This window comes from Lissotriton helveticus, chromosome 8 (assembly GCF_964261635.1).
Source record: "Lissotriton helveticus chromosome 8, aLisHel1.1, whole genome shotgun sequence".
Classification (NCBI taxonomy): domain Eukaryota; kingdom Metazoa; phylum Chordata; class Amphibia; order Caudata; family Salamandridae; genus Lissotriton; species Lissotriton helveticus.
The window spans coordinates 1,504,210,004-1,504,223,505 of record NC_136069.1 but is presented as its reverse complement, the minus strand read 5'-3'; the positions used below and the strand labels follow the sequence as shown (position 1 = coordinate 1,504,223,505).

The following is a 13,502-nucleotide window of genomic DNA, read 5'->3' as shown; positions in this document are numbered from 1 at the left end:
TCGTTAACACCACTCGGATTGATGGCATTCTGTCACTTCAACGCCTCGTCTGTGGTAGTAAGCTCTATATAAATACAATTACAATTTCACAAGGAGCAACACCACACATAAAGTAGTTCTATTCAGTGTCAGGGACTGATATGGCAAAGTAGGCATTCTGCCATGTCACAAGAGGCAAAACCACACCCAAAGAAATACAATCCAGTGTCAGGGACTGCTATGGCAATGTATGCTTTTTGAGACCATACATTTTTTTGCTTTTAGCCATTTTATTCCAGCCATTTTTGTAGAGGGAAAAGGGCCAGGTAGCTTCACCAACACTAAAGTTTTGCAAAAACGATGATAAAATAAAGCAGGCACTGACACAAGCAAAAGGGTAGGTGCCAACACCAGAGCTATTTCCTTTACATATCACTTTCGTCCTGCAGCTCACCACTGAGCACACTCGGTGTCTCGCTTTTTAAAACAGAATAAATGGTATTTCCACTTGTTAAGTAAACATAAGCATCAGGTATGTGCTTCCAGCCGTGTGACATAATCAGGTCATGAAGCAAAGTCTTATGGCAGAGTGGAGGTAGACTGTCCTTAACCAGTAGCCTCAAAAACACATGTGTTGTCTGTGCTCTATTGGAAAAGTTCAGTACTTGTATATTAATTCACTTTTATTGGTCATTTAAGAGCTGCATTTAGAAATATACAACAAATTGGCATACATGTATGATTGCTATGGTGTATGAGGGTTTGTAAGTGACTTCCAAATACACGATGCATCTTTCTGCATAAACATAATATGGAAAGTAAACATTGTATATTAAATGTCTACAGGGCACAGATAAATGGTCTTGTAAATCTGCATGGCACTCAAAAATAATGCAGCCGAGCTAATAACAGCCTTAAAGTTACTGACCATGCCATTCACTGGCTGCCTTTCAGAACATTTCTTTCATTAATAAACTCTACAAATAGGGCCCTGAATGCATACCGTGTCTCCCCCAAAGACTACGAGCCAGCTGGACATCTCTGATCCTAACTCTAATAGTAAACACAGGTTACTCACACCACCAAGAACTGCACAGTTGCTGTTGGCCTCATGACACTTGTGTCTCTCAGCCAGTGCTGAACATTTAGCCAACAGACCTTTAAGGCCTGGGGTTTTAGTACCCTGTATGTAGTGATGAAAGTGAAACTACATGCTAGGCAGGAAAAGTGCTGTTGGATTAAAGCCAGGGACTGACTGAAGGTAGCACCTGGTAGCTAGCTATAGGCCTAACGATTTAAAGATATAATACTCTTGAAACAACATTGTTAGGATGATTAGATGGCTCCATGTTCCTGGAACAGCGATATGGCAGACCCAGGCTTCATCGAATAAATCAGTGCCTTCAGGGAGTGGGAGGCTTCACTCTAATTGAGTCAATTGAACACAGTCAAGCTGATAAAAGTGGTTCGTAAAATTAAAGGTCACCCTGGCAAAATAGTGTGCCAATGATCAGGAGCCACCTTATCACTCTACTAATGCACAACATAACACACCGTTGGTGTTTTGATATCTTACAAGGCATACCCGTCAGCTGACTTAAGTTACCCACCTATAGTGCAATGTTGGCCCCAGCGTCGTGGTAGCAGTTCTGAGGGCTTTTATTTACAAACTATCCGGAGCTATTGGCTTTGCTAATCATTTTTGAATGTTAAAATGTAATGCTGCTCATTTGAAGCTGCTGACTGATTGGCGATCAGATCAATACAATTTTACAGACTGCCATGTTCTTGACCTGGGAGGTCAGGCGCTTAATCAACCACGAAAACAATTCTCCGGGCTTGGCTTAAAATTCTGGTCAAAATTTGAGTGTCGGAGTACATTGAAAACCTGACTGATTCCATACCTTGAAACTGATAATACATGGTACATTAGAGATAGATAAACCTTGACAACGTTGTCTCTTAGATTTTTCTGGTGGCCCACTTCTCCCAACCTCTTCGCACCCAGCTTTCTATGATATGATCCTATATAAAGATTGTACTAATGACTTGCTGACAAAATATAAATTATGTGTTGCAGGTTTGCTCAGCTGGCAGCAGTGAAGCTCCTAGGAGGATCTCTGGAAGATGATTCAGATGAAGAGTTAGATGAAAAGGATCCAAGCTTTTTCTATAGACATGGAGTAGAAGGGAGCACTGATCACCAGGATGACTTAAACTTGACTGCTGAGGACAAAAAAGAGTCTCGAGGTATGTGTGTATTACTTTCAAGAGTTTTGTATCTTTTAATTAGTTTTATCATGGTTAATAACCATTCTTTAGCATTGGTTCCTCATTAAAGTCACAGGTTTGGTTTCATATCGACTAACACTATGGAAAGAATTTGAACAATATATTGGTTGTTGTATAAGAGAGGCAATGTTCATTTCCTTCAGTGGAGCCACTGCGCAGGCAGCACAACTGTAGGCACAGAGACCCCTGTCTGCCTGACAGAGATGTCTATATTTGGCAGGTGTGCCAGGGAAGCAGATGCCATGGCCTCTGCTAACCAGGTGGCCCTTCAGGCCTCCCACCTGGATCTAAATGAGGCCCCCAAATCATTTGGTAGCAGGGCACTGCCATTGACACATGACTGCTCATCTCTCCTCCTTCTTGGCTGCAGAGATTATTGTTATCTCATATCATGCCCCTAGCCACAATCCAAGAGACCTTTGCGAGGATTTCAGCTAGGATTGATTACGGCAGGAAAGTATGGTGGAAGGGAAGGAGGATGGTTTGAAGAGAGAAAGGTGTGCTGCATTACAGCTTTTTAAAGGCTCCATATGCGTGACAACTTACTTATGAAAATTCTATACCTGGAGGGTGTAACTGCAGTATTGAGGCCTTTAAAATGTGGAGTGTATGTTCACTCCAAGCAGTTATCAAGTGGAATTTATTTATTTATTTATTGAATTTATTGAGCGCGACAGCTACCCATGAGGGTTTCCCGGCGCTAGAAGACAAATGCAGCAAAACTCCTGCCGGAGATGTTATTGGTCGAAAAGCCAAGTTTTCACAGCTCTGCGAAAGCGCGTGTGGCAATTCTCCATCCGAATGTCCAAGGGAAGTGAGTTCCACAGTCTGGGTCCTAAGTTCGAAAAGGAACCTCCACCCATTCTAGTGAGCCTAAACTTAGGTACACTAAAGAGATGATGCGACGAGGAGCGGAGTGAGGGAGCAGGGGTGTATGGACTGACAAGCGCCTGAAGGTATAGGGGAGCTACTCCGATTTTAATCCTGTGCATGAAGATCAAGGCCTTAAACTTTACCCGATTTTCAAAACGAAGCCAATGAAGCTCCCTCAGGCGTTCTGTAATGTGGTCTAGTTTCCGGCAACCACAAAGAAGCCGTGCCGCAGCATTTTGTACCAATTGAAGGCGGCGTGTGACGGCCTTGGTAGACCCCAGGTAGAGCACGTTACCGTAGTCCAGCCTCGAGGTTACCAAGGCATTCACAACGGATCTCTGGGTATTGGAGAGAAGTATCCAAAAGATTATACGTAGCCACCGCAGGATGGTAAAACAGGTGGCTGCGACTTTATTAGCCTGATCTTTCATAGATAGTCCCCTATCAATGATTACTCCAAGATTCCGCACTCGTTCTGACGGTGTTGGTAAGGAACCCATGGCAGTAGGCCAGTGTCTCAGGTTCCAAAGGTCAGGTTTGTTTCCGAGGACCAGTACCTCAGTCTTTCCACCATTTAATTTGAGCAGGTTGCGATTCATCCAACCGGATATTTCGCTCAGGCCTGCTTGCAGGGGGAGGGGGAAGTGGAATCCATTTGAGATAAAGAAAAAACAATTTGGGAATCATCTGCATAAGTGAATAGATTTAATCCAGAACGTTGTGCAACATGAGCCAGGGGTGTAACATACAAATTAAAAAGGAGGGGACTAAGGATTGATCCCTGGGGTACACCGTGCGGGAGGGATAACTTTTTGAAGATGATGAATTTGAAAGGTACGATCAGACAGAAAGGACTTAAGCCAGTCCAAGGCTTTTCAGCCAATACCAATGGAAGCCAGGGACCTGAGAAGGATACCGTGCGATACAGTATCAAAGGCTGCGCTGAGATCGAGTAGAATCAGCGCAACCGTTTCTCCTCGATCCAAAAGCAGGCGAAGATTTTCTGTGAGGCCCAAGAGGGTAGTCTTCGTGGAGAAACCCGGACGAAAGCCGGACTGGGAAGGATGCAAAAGACTATTTACTGTCACAAATTTAGACAAATGTACATGAATGTGCCTTTCTAGGTTTTTGGAAAAAGCTGGTAGTAACAAGATGGGACGGAAGTTAGAAGCAACCTTAGGATAGGGTTTCTTCAGTAGCGGGGTGACCATTGCGTGCTTCCAACAACTGGGGACAGTGGCAGTGCTCAATGAGTGGTTCAGCATTTTACAAAGTGTAGAAAAATGAGGGGAATCCAAAGAGCATAATATCGGGACAGGCAAAGGGTCCAGCGGCGAACCTGACTTAACCTTGCTCAGAATCTCCAAGAGAGTTGAGGGGCAAAGATCCGGCCAGGACGAAAGTTGAGCCAAAGGGGGCACTAGAGAGTTAGCATCCTTCTCCCTGGTCAAAAGGGGGGTCGTCAAATTATTATTATTACTACCTTGGGCAGAAATGTCCTGGTGTATATTCACAATCTTAGAGATAAAATACTGAGCGAGCTCATCGCATTTGCTGCTAGATAGAGGGGAAAGTGCCGCTGTGGTCTGTGAACCAGCAAGCTCTCTAACCACGTTAAACAGTGGATTTATTCATTGCTTCAGTAATCATTCTATTGACATGATTAGCCCTTGTAAGGGCACACACCTTGTGATAACGTTTCAGCTCAGTTTTATAAGTGATGCCGGCTGCGAAAGAATAGTCTTTCCTCCAGACACGTTCTAATTTCTTACATTTAGATTTATCAATGCGAAGTGACTCGTTAAACCATGGGGCGGGAGATTTGTGAATTATCCCTTTCTTATGGACAGAAGGAAGACAGATATTAATGGCTTCAAGGAGCCAAGCGGTCACAGAGTTAGCCACCACATCCATGTCATCAGAATCAGATACATTAATGGGCTCAAGAGCGGCAAAGGCTTTATTAAAAGCAACAACGTCAAGTTTTTTCCAATCCCTCTTCCGTGTACTCACGGCGGGTCTATGTTTAAATATGACCTCATTACTGGTGACAGTGAATTTAACTAGGTAATGATCAGACAAGATGACCGGCACCGCCGGAGAACACTTTATTTGGGCACTGTTAGAAAAGATTGGATCCCAAAAATGTCCTCCCCTGTGGGTAGGGCCCGTGTTTTGTAGGATAAGATTCATGGAGGCAAGGTCTGCAATGAGATTGCAGGCCATACTGTCTTTAAGATCCTCTAAATGCACATTGAGATCGCCGACAACAAAAAAGTTGCTGGACGATGTGAGGACTGATGCTATAAATTCAGAAAGTTGTGTCTGCCAGGAGTTAACAGGACCTGGGGGACGATACACTAGCAGTCCAGAAAGGGTGGTTTTAGGATGGAGGGCCAGCTTAAAATACGCTGCCTCACAACTACCTAAGGGGACCGGATCAAATTGGCATTGATAAATATTTTTAAATATTATTGCCACACCGCCCCCTATTTTCCTAGGACGATCATTCCTGACAATAGCATACTCAGCAGGCAAAGCTTCTGCAATATCAGGTCCAGAACTATCATGGAGCCAAGTTTCCGTAATAAAAAGTGCATCAGGAGATTCGTCCGTAAGAAGGTTGAAAATCTTGCATTTATGTTTGGGTAAGGATCGACAATTCAAGCTAAAAAAGGTGTAATTGGGAAGAGAGGGAACCACCGGTCGTAGTGCTATGCTACGACATAATTGCGGAGCGTGCAGATGAAAAGAACAGTGAAGGCAGCATTGTGGGAATTGGCCCAGCATGTTAAACCTGGCTGTCGTATGATCCATCATGGGCCTAAGAGCAAGGATCTGGTCGGCGTCATAGCAAAGTCTAGGCCGCTGGATTTGTCCAGGGGATATGGCCCCTGGGCCCGTATGGGCACAGACGGGAGCAGATGGGCATGCCTTTGGCGCGCCTTCGTCGCGCCCGCTGCGCGGATGGGAGATGATACACATTTATACGGGAAGAGGGTGGGAGAGTCTGAAAGACTAGACCGCGACCCCTGCACCTCCCTCTAAGATGGCGGCTCACCCCCGGATCAGGCCGCGACAGCGCCTAATCGGCTGCGCGGTCTGATGTATGTGCAAAGAGGTGGCCGTGTGCAAAGAGCAGGTAAGCAGCAAGACAAAGTGAAAGTTTAAAATCAATTAAAATCACACAGATAGAAAATGCTGCCAAGCTTCCCCGGCTTTCCGCCTCAGGGAAGTAAAGTGCAAATGTCGATCAATGCGCATCAGGGCCAGCGCCGTTTAAATGCATGAGAGGGCGAGAGGGTCTGAAAGACTAGACTGCAACCCCTGCACCTCCCTCTAAGATGGCGGCTCACCCCCGGATCAGGCCGCGACAGCGCCTAATCGGCTGCGCGGTCTGATGTATGTGCAAAGAGGTGGCCGTGTGCAAAGAGCAGGTAAGCAGCAAGACAAAGTGAAAGTTCAAATTCACACAGATAGAAAATGCTGCCAAGCTTCCCCAGCTTTCCGCCTCAGGGAATGTCGATGGAATAGTGAGAAGCTGTTACGATCCCACTCACCTGAAAACCAGGAGCAGCGGAAACAGAGATAGTCCCCCCTCTCTCCTCCAGTCAACCCTCCATGCTGATCAAGCAGCATGGGCGATTTGTCCCAAGGGGAAAGGAAGGAAACAGGAAAAGGAAACAATAAGTTTGGGAGAAGTCATCAGTACAGCAGGGCCACAGAACTTCCTTTAGGAGGACTAGGACACAGGATGGGGTCGACCTGTCTTTGTTTGGGCTTCAGTTACTGCCACACTCTGGAAAACACAACCACACAAGAAACAGGTAAGTGGCAGGAAACCATACAACATCGGAGAGCCCTGTTTCAATCTCTGATAACCCTTGCAATCCCTCCCCTTTCTCCCGCGTTTCTATAATACTACTCACCACATTCAAAAGAGGAAACCACAACCACCAAGAATGCATCCAGGGAAGGTAAATGATGAAAATGGGTGAATATCCCTATTCCAAGACATAGGGGGCAGGTGCCCAGTGGTAGCAGCAAGGAAAAAGGTATATTCACTGAGGGAGTGCAGAAAGAACCTTGGGTTGGTCCCCAATAGAAAGTAAGTCTAGAAGTTCAAAAGGACAGTGCACTGACCCAAATATGCTACCAAAAATAAGGACATACGGTATTAAAGAGGATTGCAGTCTGGTAGGGACGATTCAAAGGTGTGTAGAAAGGATGAAGATGATCCCAGAGTCATGTACTCTAACCTGTTCTCTGAGGATCCAAAGAGAGAAATCCAATGCGTGTGCGGTGGACTGCTAAGCACACGTGCGTAACGATGAGGAACTACACCCACAGTTCCTGAAGGAAACGAAAAGGATGCGTGCACGGCGGAATGGCACATGGGGCGTATTCCAAAATCGGTTTGCCTCTCGCAAGTGTACGTGATCAAGGGTTGAGAACAGGCAGGAAAGGGAAGACAAGTGTTGTACGATGACCCCCCCAAAAAGGGTAGGTAGGCCAGTCACACAGGGTCTAGAAGTGCCACACAGAGTAAGGAGGAATCACAAGAAAGCACTAGAGCCTCAGCAATACTTATGTTCCCTGTCAGCCCCAATCCAACAGCACTTGCATACATCTAAGAACTGAGCAGATTTCACATCTTAATGTGTGATTAAGCTGATAGATTTGGCAGCCTGTCAGGTCCTTCAGTTTCCTTATCCAGGTAAGAGGTCTTCATGTTCCAAGCTGTAGTTTTCATCCTGTAAAAATTTCTTTGAACTTCTCCATTAAGAGATCCTCACTGATATTCATGGACACAGAATATCCCTACCTATGTGCAGAATGGCAGAACACTTAACAGGATGTCTGTTCCATCCTTTCCATTTATAGTGTCTTCTGGTATCCAGAAATCTATTAGGGCATTTAGCATTTTCTGAAAATGGTAGGCAGGATTTCCATCCAGTTTCAAACAGCATGTCTTGTTCCTTGAGTTGCTCCCTTCAGATTAAGGACTTTAGGTTGAACTACCACATTTCCAACTTTATCTGGAGGCATTATCACCCCTGTATCTTCCATTCCCAGATGTCTCAATGCTTGTGCCTTCTGAGTGGATAAGATGGATTGATGTTTAGACCTAACTAAAAAGGCTTCTGTGAACACAGTGAGCCAATTATACCAAATGGACTCTTAAAAAGCCAACATAAAGTTATCCTCAACCTGTGGGTAAAATGTAGACATAGTCAAAAGGCCAAATTCAGCTTTCCCATGCTCAGTTCAAGCAATCTTCAAGAGAAAAATCCACATCCAATATAGATTCACGGTTATTCATGTCATGTTCTAAATCATAAAGAGCTCCTAAATTATCCAAGTTCCCAATTAATAATTCACTCTTGATTGTCATTTCAGGTAATAGCTCTCTAGTTTAGGTTAAGCACTAGAGTTCTGGAAGGGAAGTTTGTGAGTGAATTATAATAAATCAAAGCAAAAATATTTTACTTTTCTTTTCTTCCTTTTTAGAGCTCGGCCTACATCCCACGAAGTGGGTGTGGCTTAAGAGTCCTTTTCTGAGGAGTTCCAAAATCTAACCTACGAATTCCAGAGAAGCGTGTGAATTTTGTTCGTTATTTATGGCAGCTGCATGGCAATTGGCCCTCGCATGTCTGTGTTGTTACAAGCCAGCACGCAATAGGCCATAGGCTGTAGAGTTGCTCCGCTTCCTGCATATTCCGTGTGGAGACGCGCAGCAGAAGGCTATATTTCATCAATTATCAGCTGTCAGGGGCTGCGGAAATTGAAGGCAGATGCTCTGCGCGCATTCACCTCTTTCCAGTTACTTTTTTTTCCAGCTGTGTGTGCGCGCATGCTGGCTCCCTGCCAAAGCTTGTTTTTTTTGCTAGGGGAGAGGGCTAATGGTCACTGCTGGAATGTTAATCGAAAGTTTACGGAAAAAAAAACACGCGTGCAAAGTCGGGGCTACTTGCAGTTGCTACTGACGGAAAATCAGCTGTTCGCGACAGTTTTACAAGTCTGAACCCAGAAGTGTCTTCGTTTGAATAAGTATATTAGTGTTTTTGAGAGGTAGCCAGTGCCGGCAGTAATGCTGGTCGGGAAGCCGCCTGTTCCAAAAAGATTGCATAAACATCCTTGTAAAGGGAACATTATATTGGGGGCGAGGGATGGTGGGGGTTGCATAGGCAGAGGGAAAAGCGGCACCGTCAGATGACTGCAACAGAAAGAGCGAGCAGCACTGTTACAGAGTCACACGGTGCAAGCTGTCCATGGGGCATGCTGAATATGATGTGCTCCGGGGCGAAGTTTCACGTGGTGCAACAGCTGCAGTGACTCCAGACCCGTGATTATAACTATATTTTAGGAGTCAAGCAAGCGGCTAGGGGGCATTTCCTTCTCTGCCCTCGGGCCCATGGCACACTGGCTCCGTTATTGGTCTGCTCGTCCTAGTCTCTGGGTATCTGTGTGTGGCGGCGGGCCTGGAAATGATCAACTGCTTCTGCCATGGCCACCCTCCCACCCAATTCAATAACTGACAACATACATTTGTAATACCTCCAGGTTCCGAGCTATGAGCACCAGGCTCCTCGCACCAAGAGTCGCAGGATCGTGGCCACCCCCAACCTCCTTGGAGACGCCCATTGCCGGCTCAGCACCGCCCACCGCCACCTGGCACCTCCCGCTCAACACGCGGAACCCTGGAGGAAGAGCAGCAGGCGAGGGGACTCCCCCGGGACTGGGGGAAACTTACACAGTCTGACGTTACTACACATGTCCACAGAGCTGCAACAGGGGCGGGACCCTACACTCCCTGCTACGCGGCTGCTGTGCCCTACGGCCCGGGTCTTGACCTGTACACACCTCCCCCTTGTACTCCACCCATCCCCTGCCCCCTCACTCCTCCACTGTCCCCTTTACCCTCTCACCTGAGAACTTTTGCACATGCTCTCTGCCCGGCGTCTTCTCGCGGTGCTCTGTCGCGCTCTCTTTTCTCTCTTCTGTGTTTCCTGCCCCTCACTTTCTCTCCCTCCTTCACTTTCTCTCGCCGGTATTCACCTGCCCTCCCCTTCTGCCCAGATCTCCTCCCGTGCCTGGAACCCAGGTGTTAATGATTCCTGTGGAGGAGTGTTGCCATTGGGGGCGGGGGGGTATGTGTGAGGTTGGGTTCCCTTGGCGTTGGGGCTCAGACCATCACGAGTCACATTCGCAAGCTTTGCCACCTCTCCTGTCGATTCTCCTAACTTGGCCCATTTAAACCCGGCACCAGGCGGCTAAAGGGGTCCCGAGGGAACTGAGCGACGAGCGGCTCTGGCACCTATTCAGCGCCCTCCCTGGGTGAGCTCCGGCTTCCCACACACATAGGACGAGTCCACATCAACGAACAGCATGCGCGGCACGGGGTGTTCACAGGAAACGGAGGGGGGGGGGGCGGAGGGGGCTCAAAAGTAGTTTTTTTTCAGATTAACATACTGTCTTCTGGGTGAGGGAACCCGTCGGGAGTAGACAGGGAATACAAAATGCAGGGTGAGCAGTGTGTGTGTGCGCGTGTGTAGGGTGAGCAGTGTGTGCAGGGTGAGCAGTGTGTGAGTATGCAGGGTGAGCAGTGTGTGAGGATGCAGAGTGAGCAGTATGTGGGTGTCCAGGGCCAGCAGTGTGTGAGTATGCAGGGTGAGCAGTGTGTGAGGATGCAGAGTGAGCAGTATGTGGGTGTCCAGGGCCAGCAGTGTGTGAGTATGCAGGGTGAGCAGTGTGTGAGGATGCAGAGTGAGCAGTATGTGGGTGTCCAGGGCCAGCAGTGTGTGAGTATGCAGGGTGAGAAGTGTGTGAGGATGCAGAGTGAGCAGTATGTGGGTGTCCAGGGCCAGCAGTGTGTGAGTATGCAGGGTGAGAAGTGTGTGAGGATGCAGAGTGAGCAGTATGTGGGTGTCCCGGGCCAGCAGTGTGTGAGTGAGTATGCAGGGTGAGCAGTGTGTGAGTGTGCAGGGTGGGCAGTGTTTGAGTATGCAGGGTGAGCAGTGTGTGAGTGTGCAGGGTGGGCAGTGTGTGAGTATGCAGGGTGAGCAGTGTGGGAGTGTGCAGGGTGAGCAGTGTGTGAGTTTGCAGGGTGAGCAGTGTGTGAGTATGCAGGGTGATCAGTATGTGGGTGTCCAGGGCCAGCAGTGTGTGAGTGTGCAGGGTGAGCAGAGTGTGAGTATGCAGGGTGAGCAGTGATTGAGCATGCAGGGTGATCAGTAGGTGAGTATGCAGGATGATCAGTATGTGGATGTCGAGGGCCAGCAGTGTGTGAGTGAGTATGCAGGTGAGCGTGAGCAGTATGTGGGTGTCCCGGGCCAGCAGTGTGTGAGTGAGTATGCAGTTAGAGCAGTGCGTTAGTGTGCAGGGTGAGCAGTGTGTGAGTATACAGGGTGAGCAGTGTGTGAGTGTGCAGGGTGAGCAGTGTGTGAGCATGCAGGGTGAGCAGTGTGTGAGTGTGCAGGGTGAGCAGTGTGTGAGGGTGCAGGGTGAGCAGTGTGCGAGTATGCAGGGTGAGCAGTGTGTGAGTATGCGGGGTGAGCAGTGTGTGAGTATGCAGGGTGATCAGTATGTGGGTGTCCAGGGCCAGCAGTGTGTGAGTGTGCAGGGTGAGCAGTGTGTGAGTGTGCAGGGTGAGCAGTGTGTGAGCATGCAGGGTGAGCAGTGTGTGAGTGTGCAGGGTGAGCAGTGTGTGAGGGTGCAGGGTGAGCAGTGTGCGAGTATGCAGGGTGAGCAGTGTGTGAGTATGCAGGGTGAGCAGTGTGTGAGTATGCAGGGTGATCAGTATGTGGGTTTCCAGGGCCAGCAGTGTGTGAGTGTGCAGAGTGTGTGAGTATGCAGGGTGAGCAGTATGTGGGTGTTCCGGTCCAGCAGTGTGTGAGTGAGTGTGCAGGGTGAGCAGTGTGTGAGTATGCAGGGTGAGCAGTGTGTGAGTGTGCAGGGTGAGCAGTGTGCCTGTATGCAGGGTGAGCAGTGTGTGCGTATGCAGGGTGAGCAGTATGTGGATGTCCAGGGCCAGCAGTGTGTGAGTGTGCAGGGTGAGCAGAGTGTGAGTATGCAGGGTGAGCAAAGTGTGAGTATGCAGGGTGAGCAGTGTGTGAGTATGCAGGGTGAGCAGTGTGTGAGTATGCAGGGTGATCAGTATGTGAGTATGCAGGGTGAGCAAAGTGTGAGTATGCAGGGTGAGCAGTGTGTGAGTATGCAGGGTGAGCAGTGTGTGAGTATGCAGGGTGATCAGTATGTGAGTATGCAGGGTGATCAGTATGTGGGTGTCTAGGGCCAGCAGTGTGTGAGTGTGCAGGGTAAGCAGTGTGTGAGTATGCAGGGTGAGCAGTATGTGGATGTTCAGGGCCAGCAGTGTGTGAGTGTGCGGGGTGAGCAGAGTGTGAGTGTGCAGGTTGAGCAGTGTGTGAGTATGCAGGGTGACCAGTATGTGAGTATGCAGGGTGATCAGTATGTGGGTGTCCAGGGCCAGCAGTGTGTGAGTGTGCATGCTTTCTCCGGGCACAAACACCACCAGCCGTCAGTGCACGCTTTCACCAAGCACAAACACCACCAGCTGTCAGTGCACGCTTCCACCAGGCACACACCACCAGATGTCAATGCACGCTTTTCACCAGGCTCACACACACCATCAGCAATCAGTGCACGCTTTCACCAGGCATACACACCACCGGCCGTCAGTGCACACTTTCACCGGGCACAGACACTATCAGCCGTCAGTGCACGCTTCCACCAGGCACACACACCACCAGCCATCAGTACACACATCAATTGTTAATGCATCCACAATTAACTATTGTAGCAATGGCAGTATTGCAAACTTTACTTTTAAACATAATCATCTAAAGCTCAGTGTTGGAACTGGGGTAGCCTGGCCTAGGGCAAGACTAGCATTTCAGAGGCACAGTGTTAAGGTTGCAGACCACCCAAAAGTAAAACCACGCAATATCACACAAAAATAACGCTACACCAAAAATGTGGAAAAATAAGTACTGCTTTATAAAAATAATATACTCTGTTCTTTTATACTTTAGAATTTACAGTTCAGTACTTTGCAATCAATTAAGTGAAACAATCCGCTAAAGTTTTGGGGAGAGAAAACTATTACACAATGTAAGCACAGGCAGATATTATAGAATTAATAGCAAGCTACTTAGCAGGTCTATTTGGCATTAAAAATTCACATTGACCATAACCTTTATCACATTTGGATGTCATGTACATCAATAGCGCCAACTCTAGAATTGGTAACCTGCTTCAGGAACTGTTATTAAAAGAACATTGCATCAGATAGCAACATCAGTAATCTGCATTCAATTTTGTAGAGATTCTTGAGACAT

At 47.7% G+C, this 13,502-nt stretch overlaps 1 protein-coding gene across 3 annotated transcripts in view; it reads left to right on the top strand.

The window, feature by feature from the left end:
* ANKRD42 (ankyrin repeat domain 42) overlaps positions 1–13,502 on the top strand; it is a 322,945-nt gene that overhangs the window by 252,357 nt on the left and 57,086 nt on the right. For all 3 annotated transcript variants that reach the window (XM_078656238.1, XM_078656237.1, XM_078656239.1), the window contains exon 9: positions 2,060–2,229. In XM_078656238.1, coding sequence (XP_078512364.1) covers positions 2,060–2,229 — 170 coding nt within the window. The remainder of the gene's footprint in view (positions 1–2,059; positions 2,230–13,502) is intronic.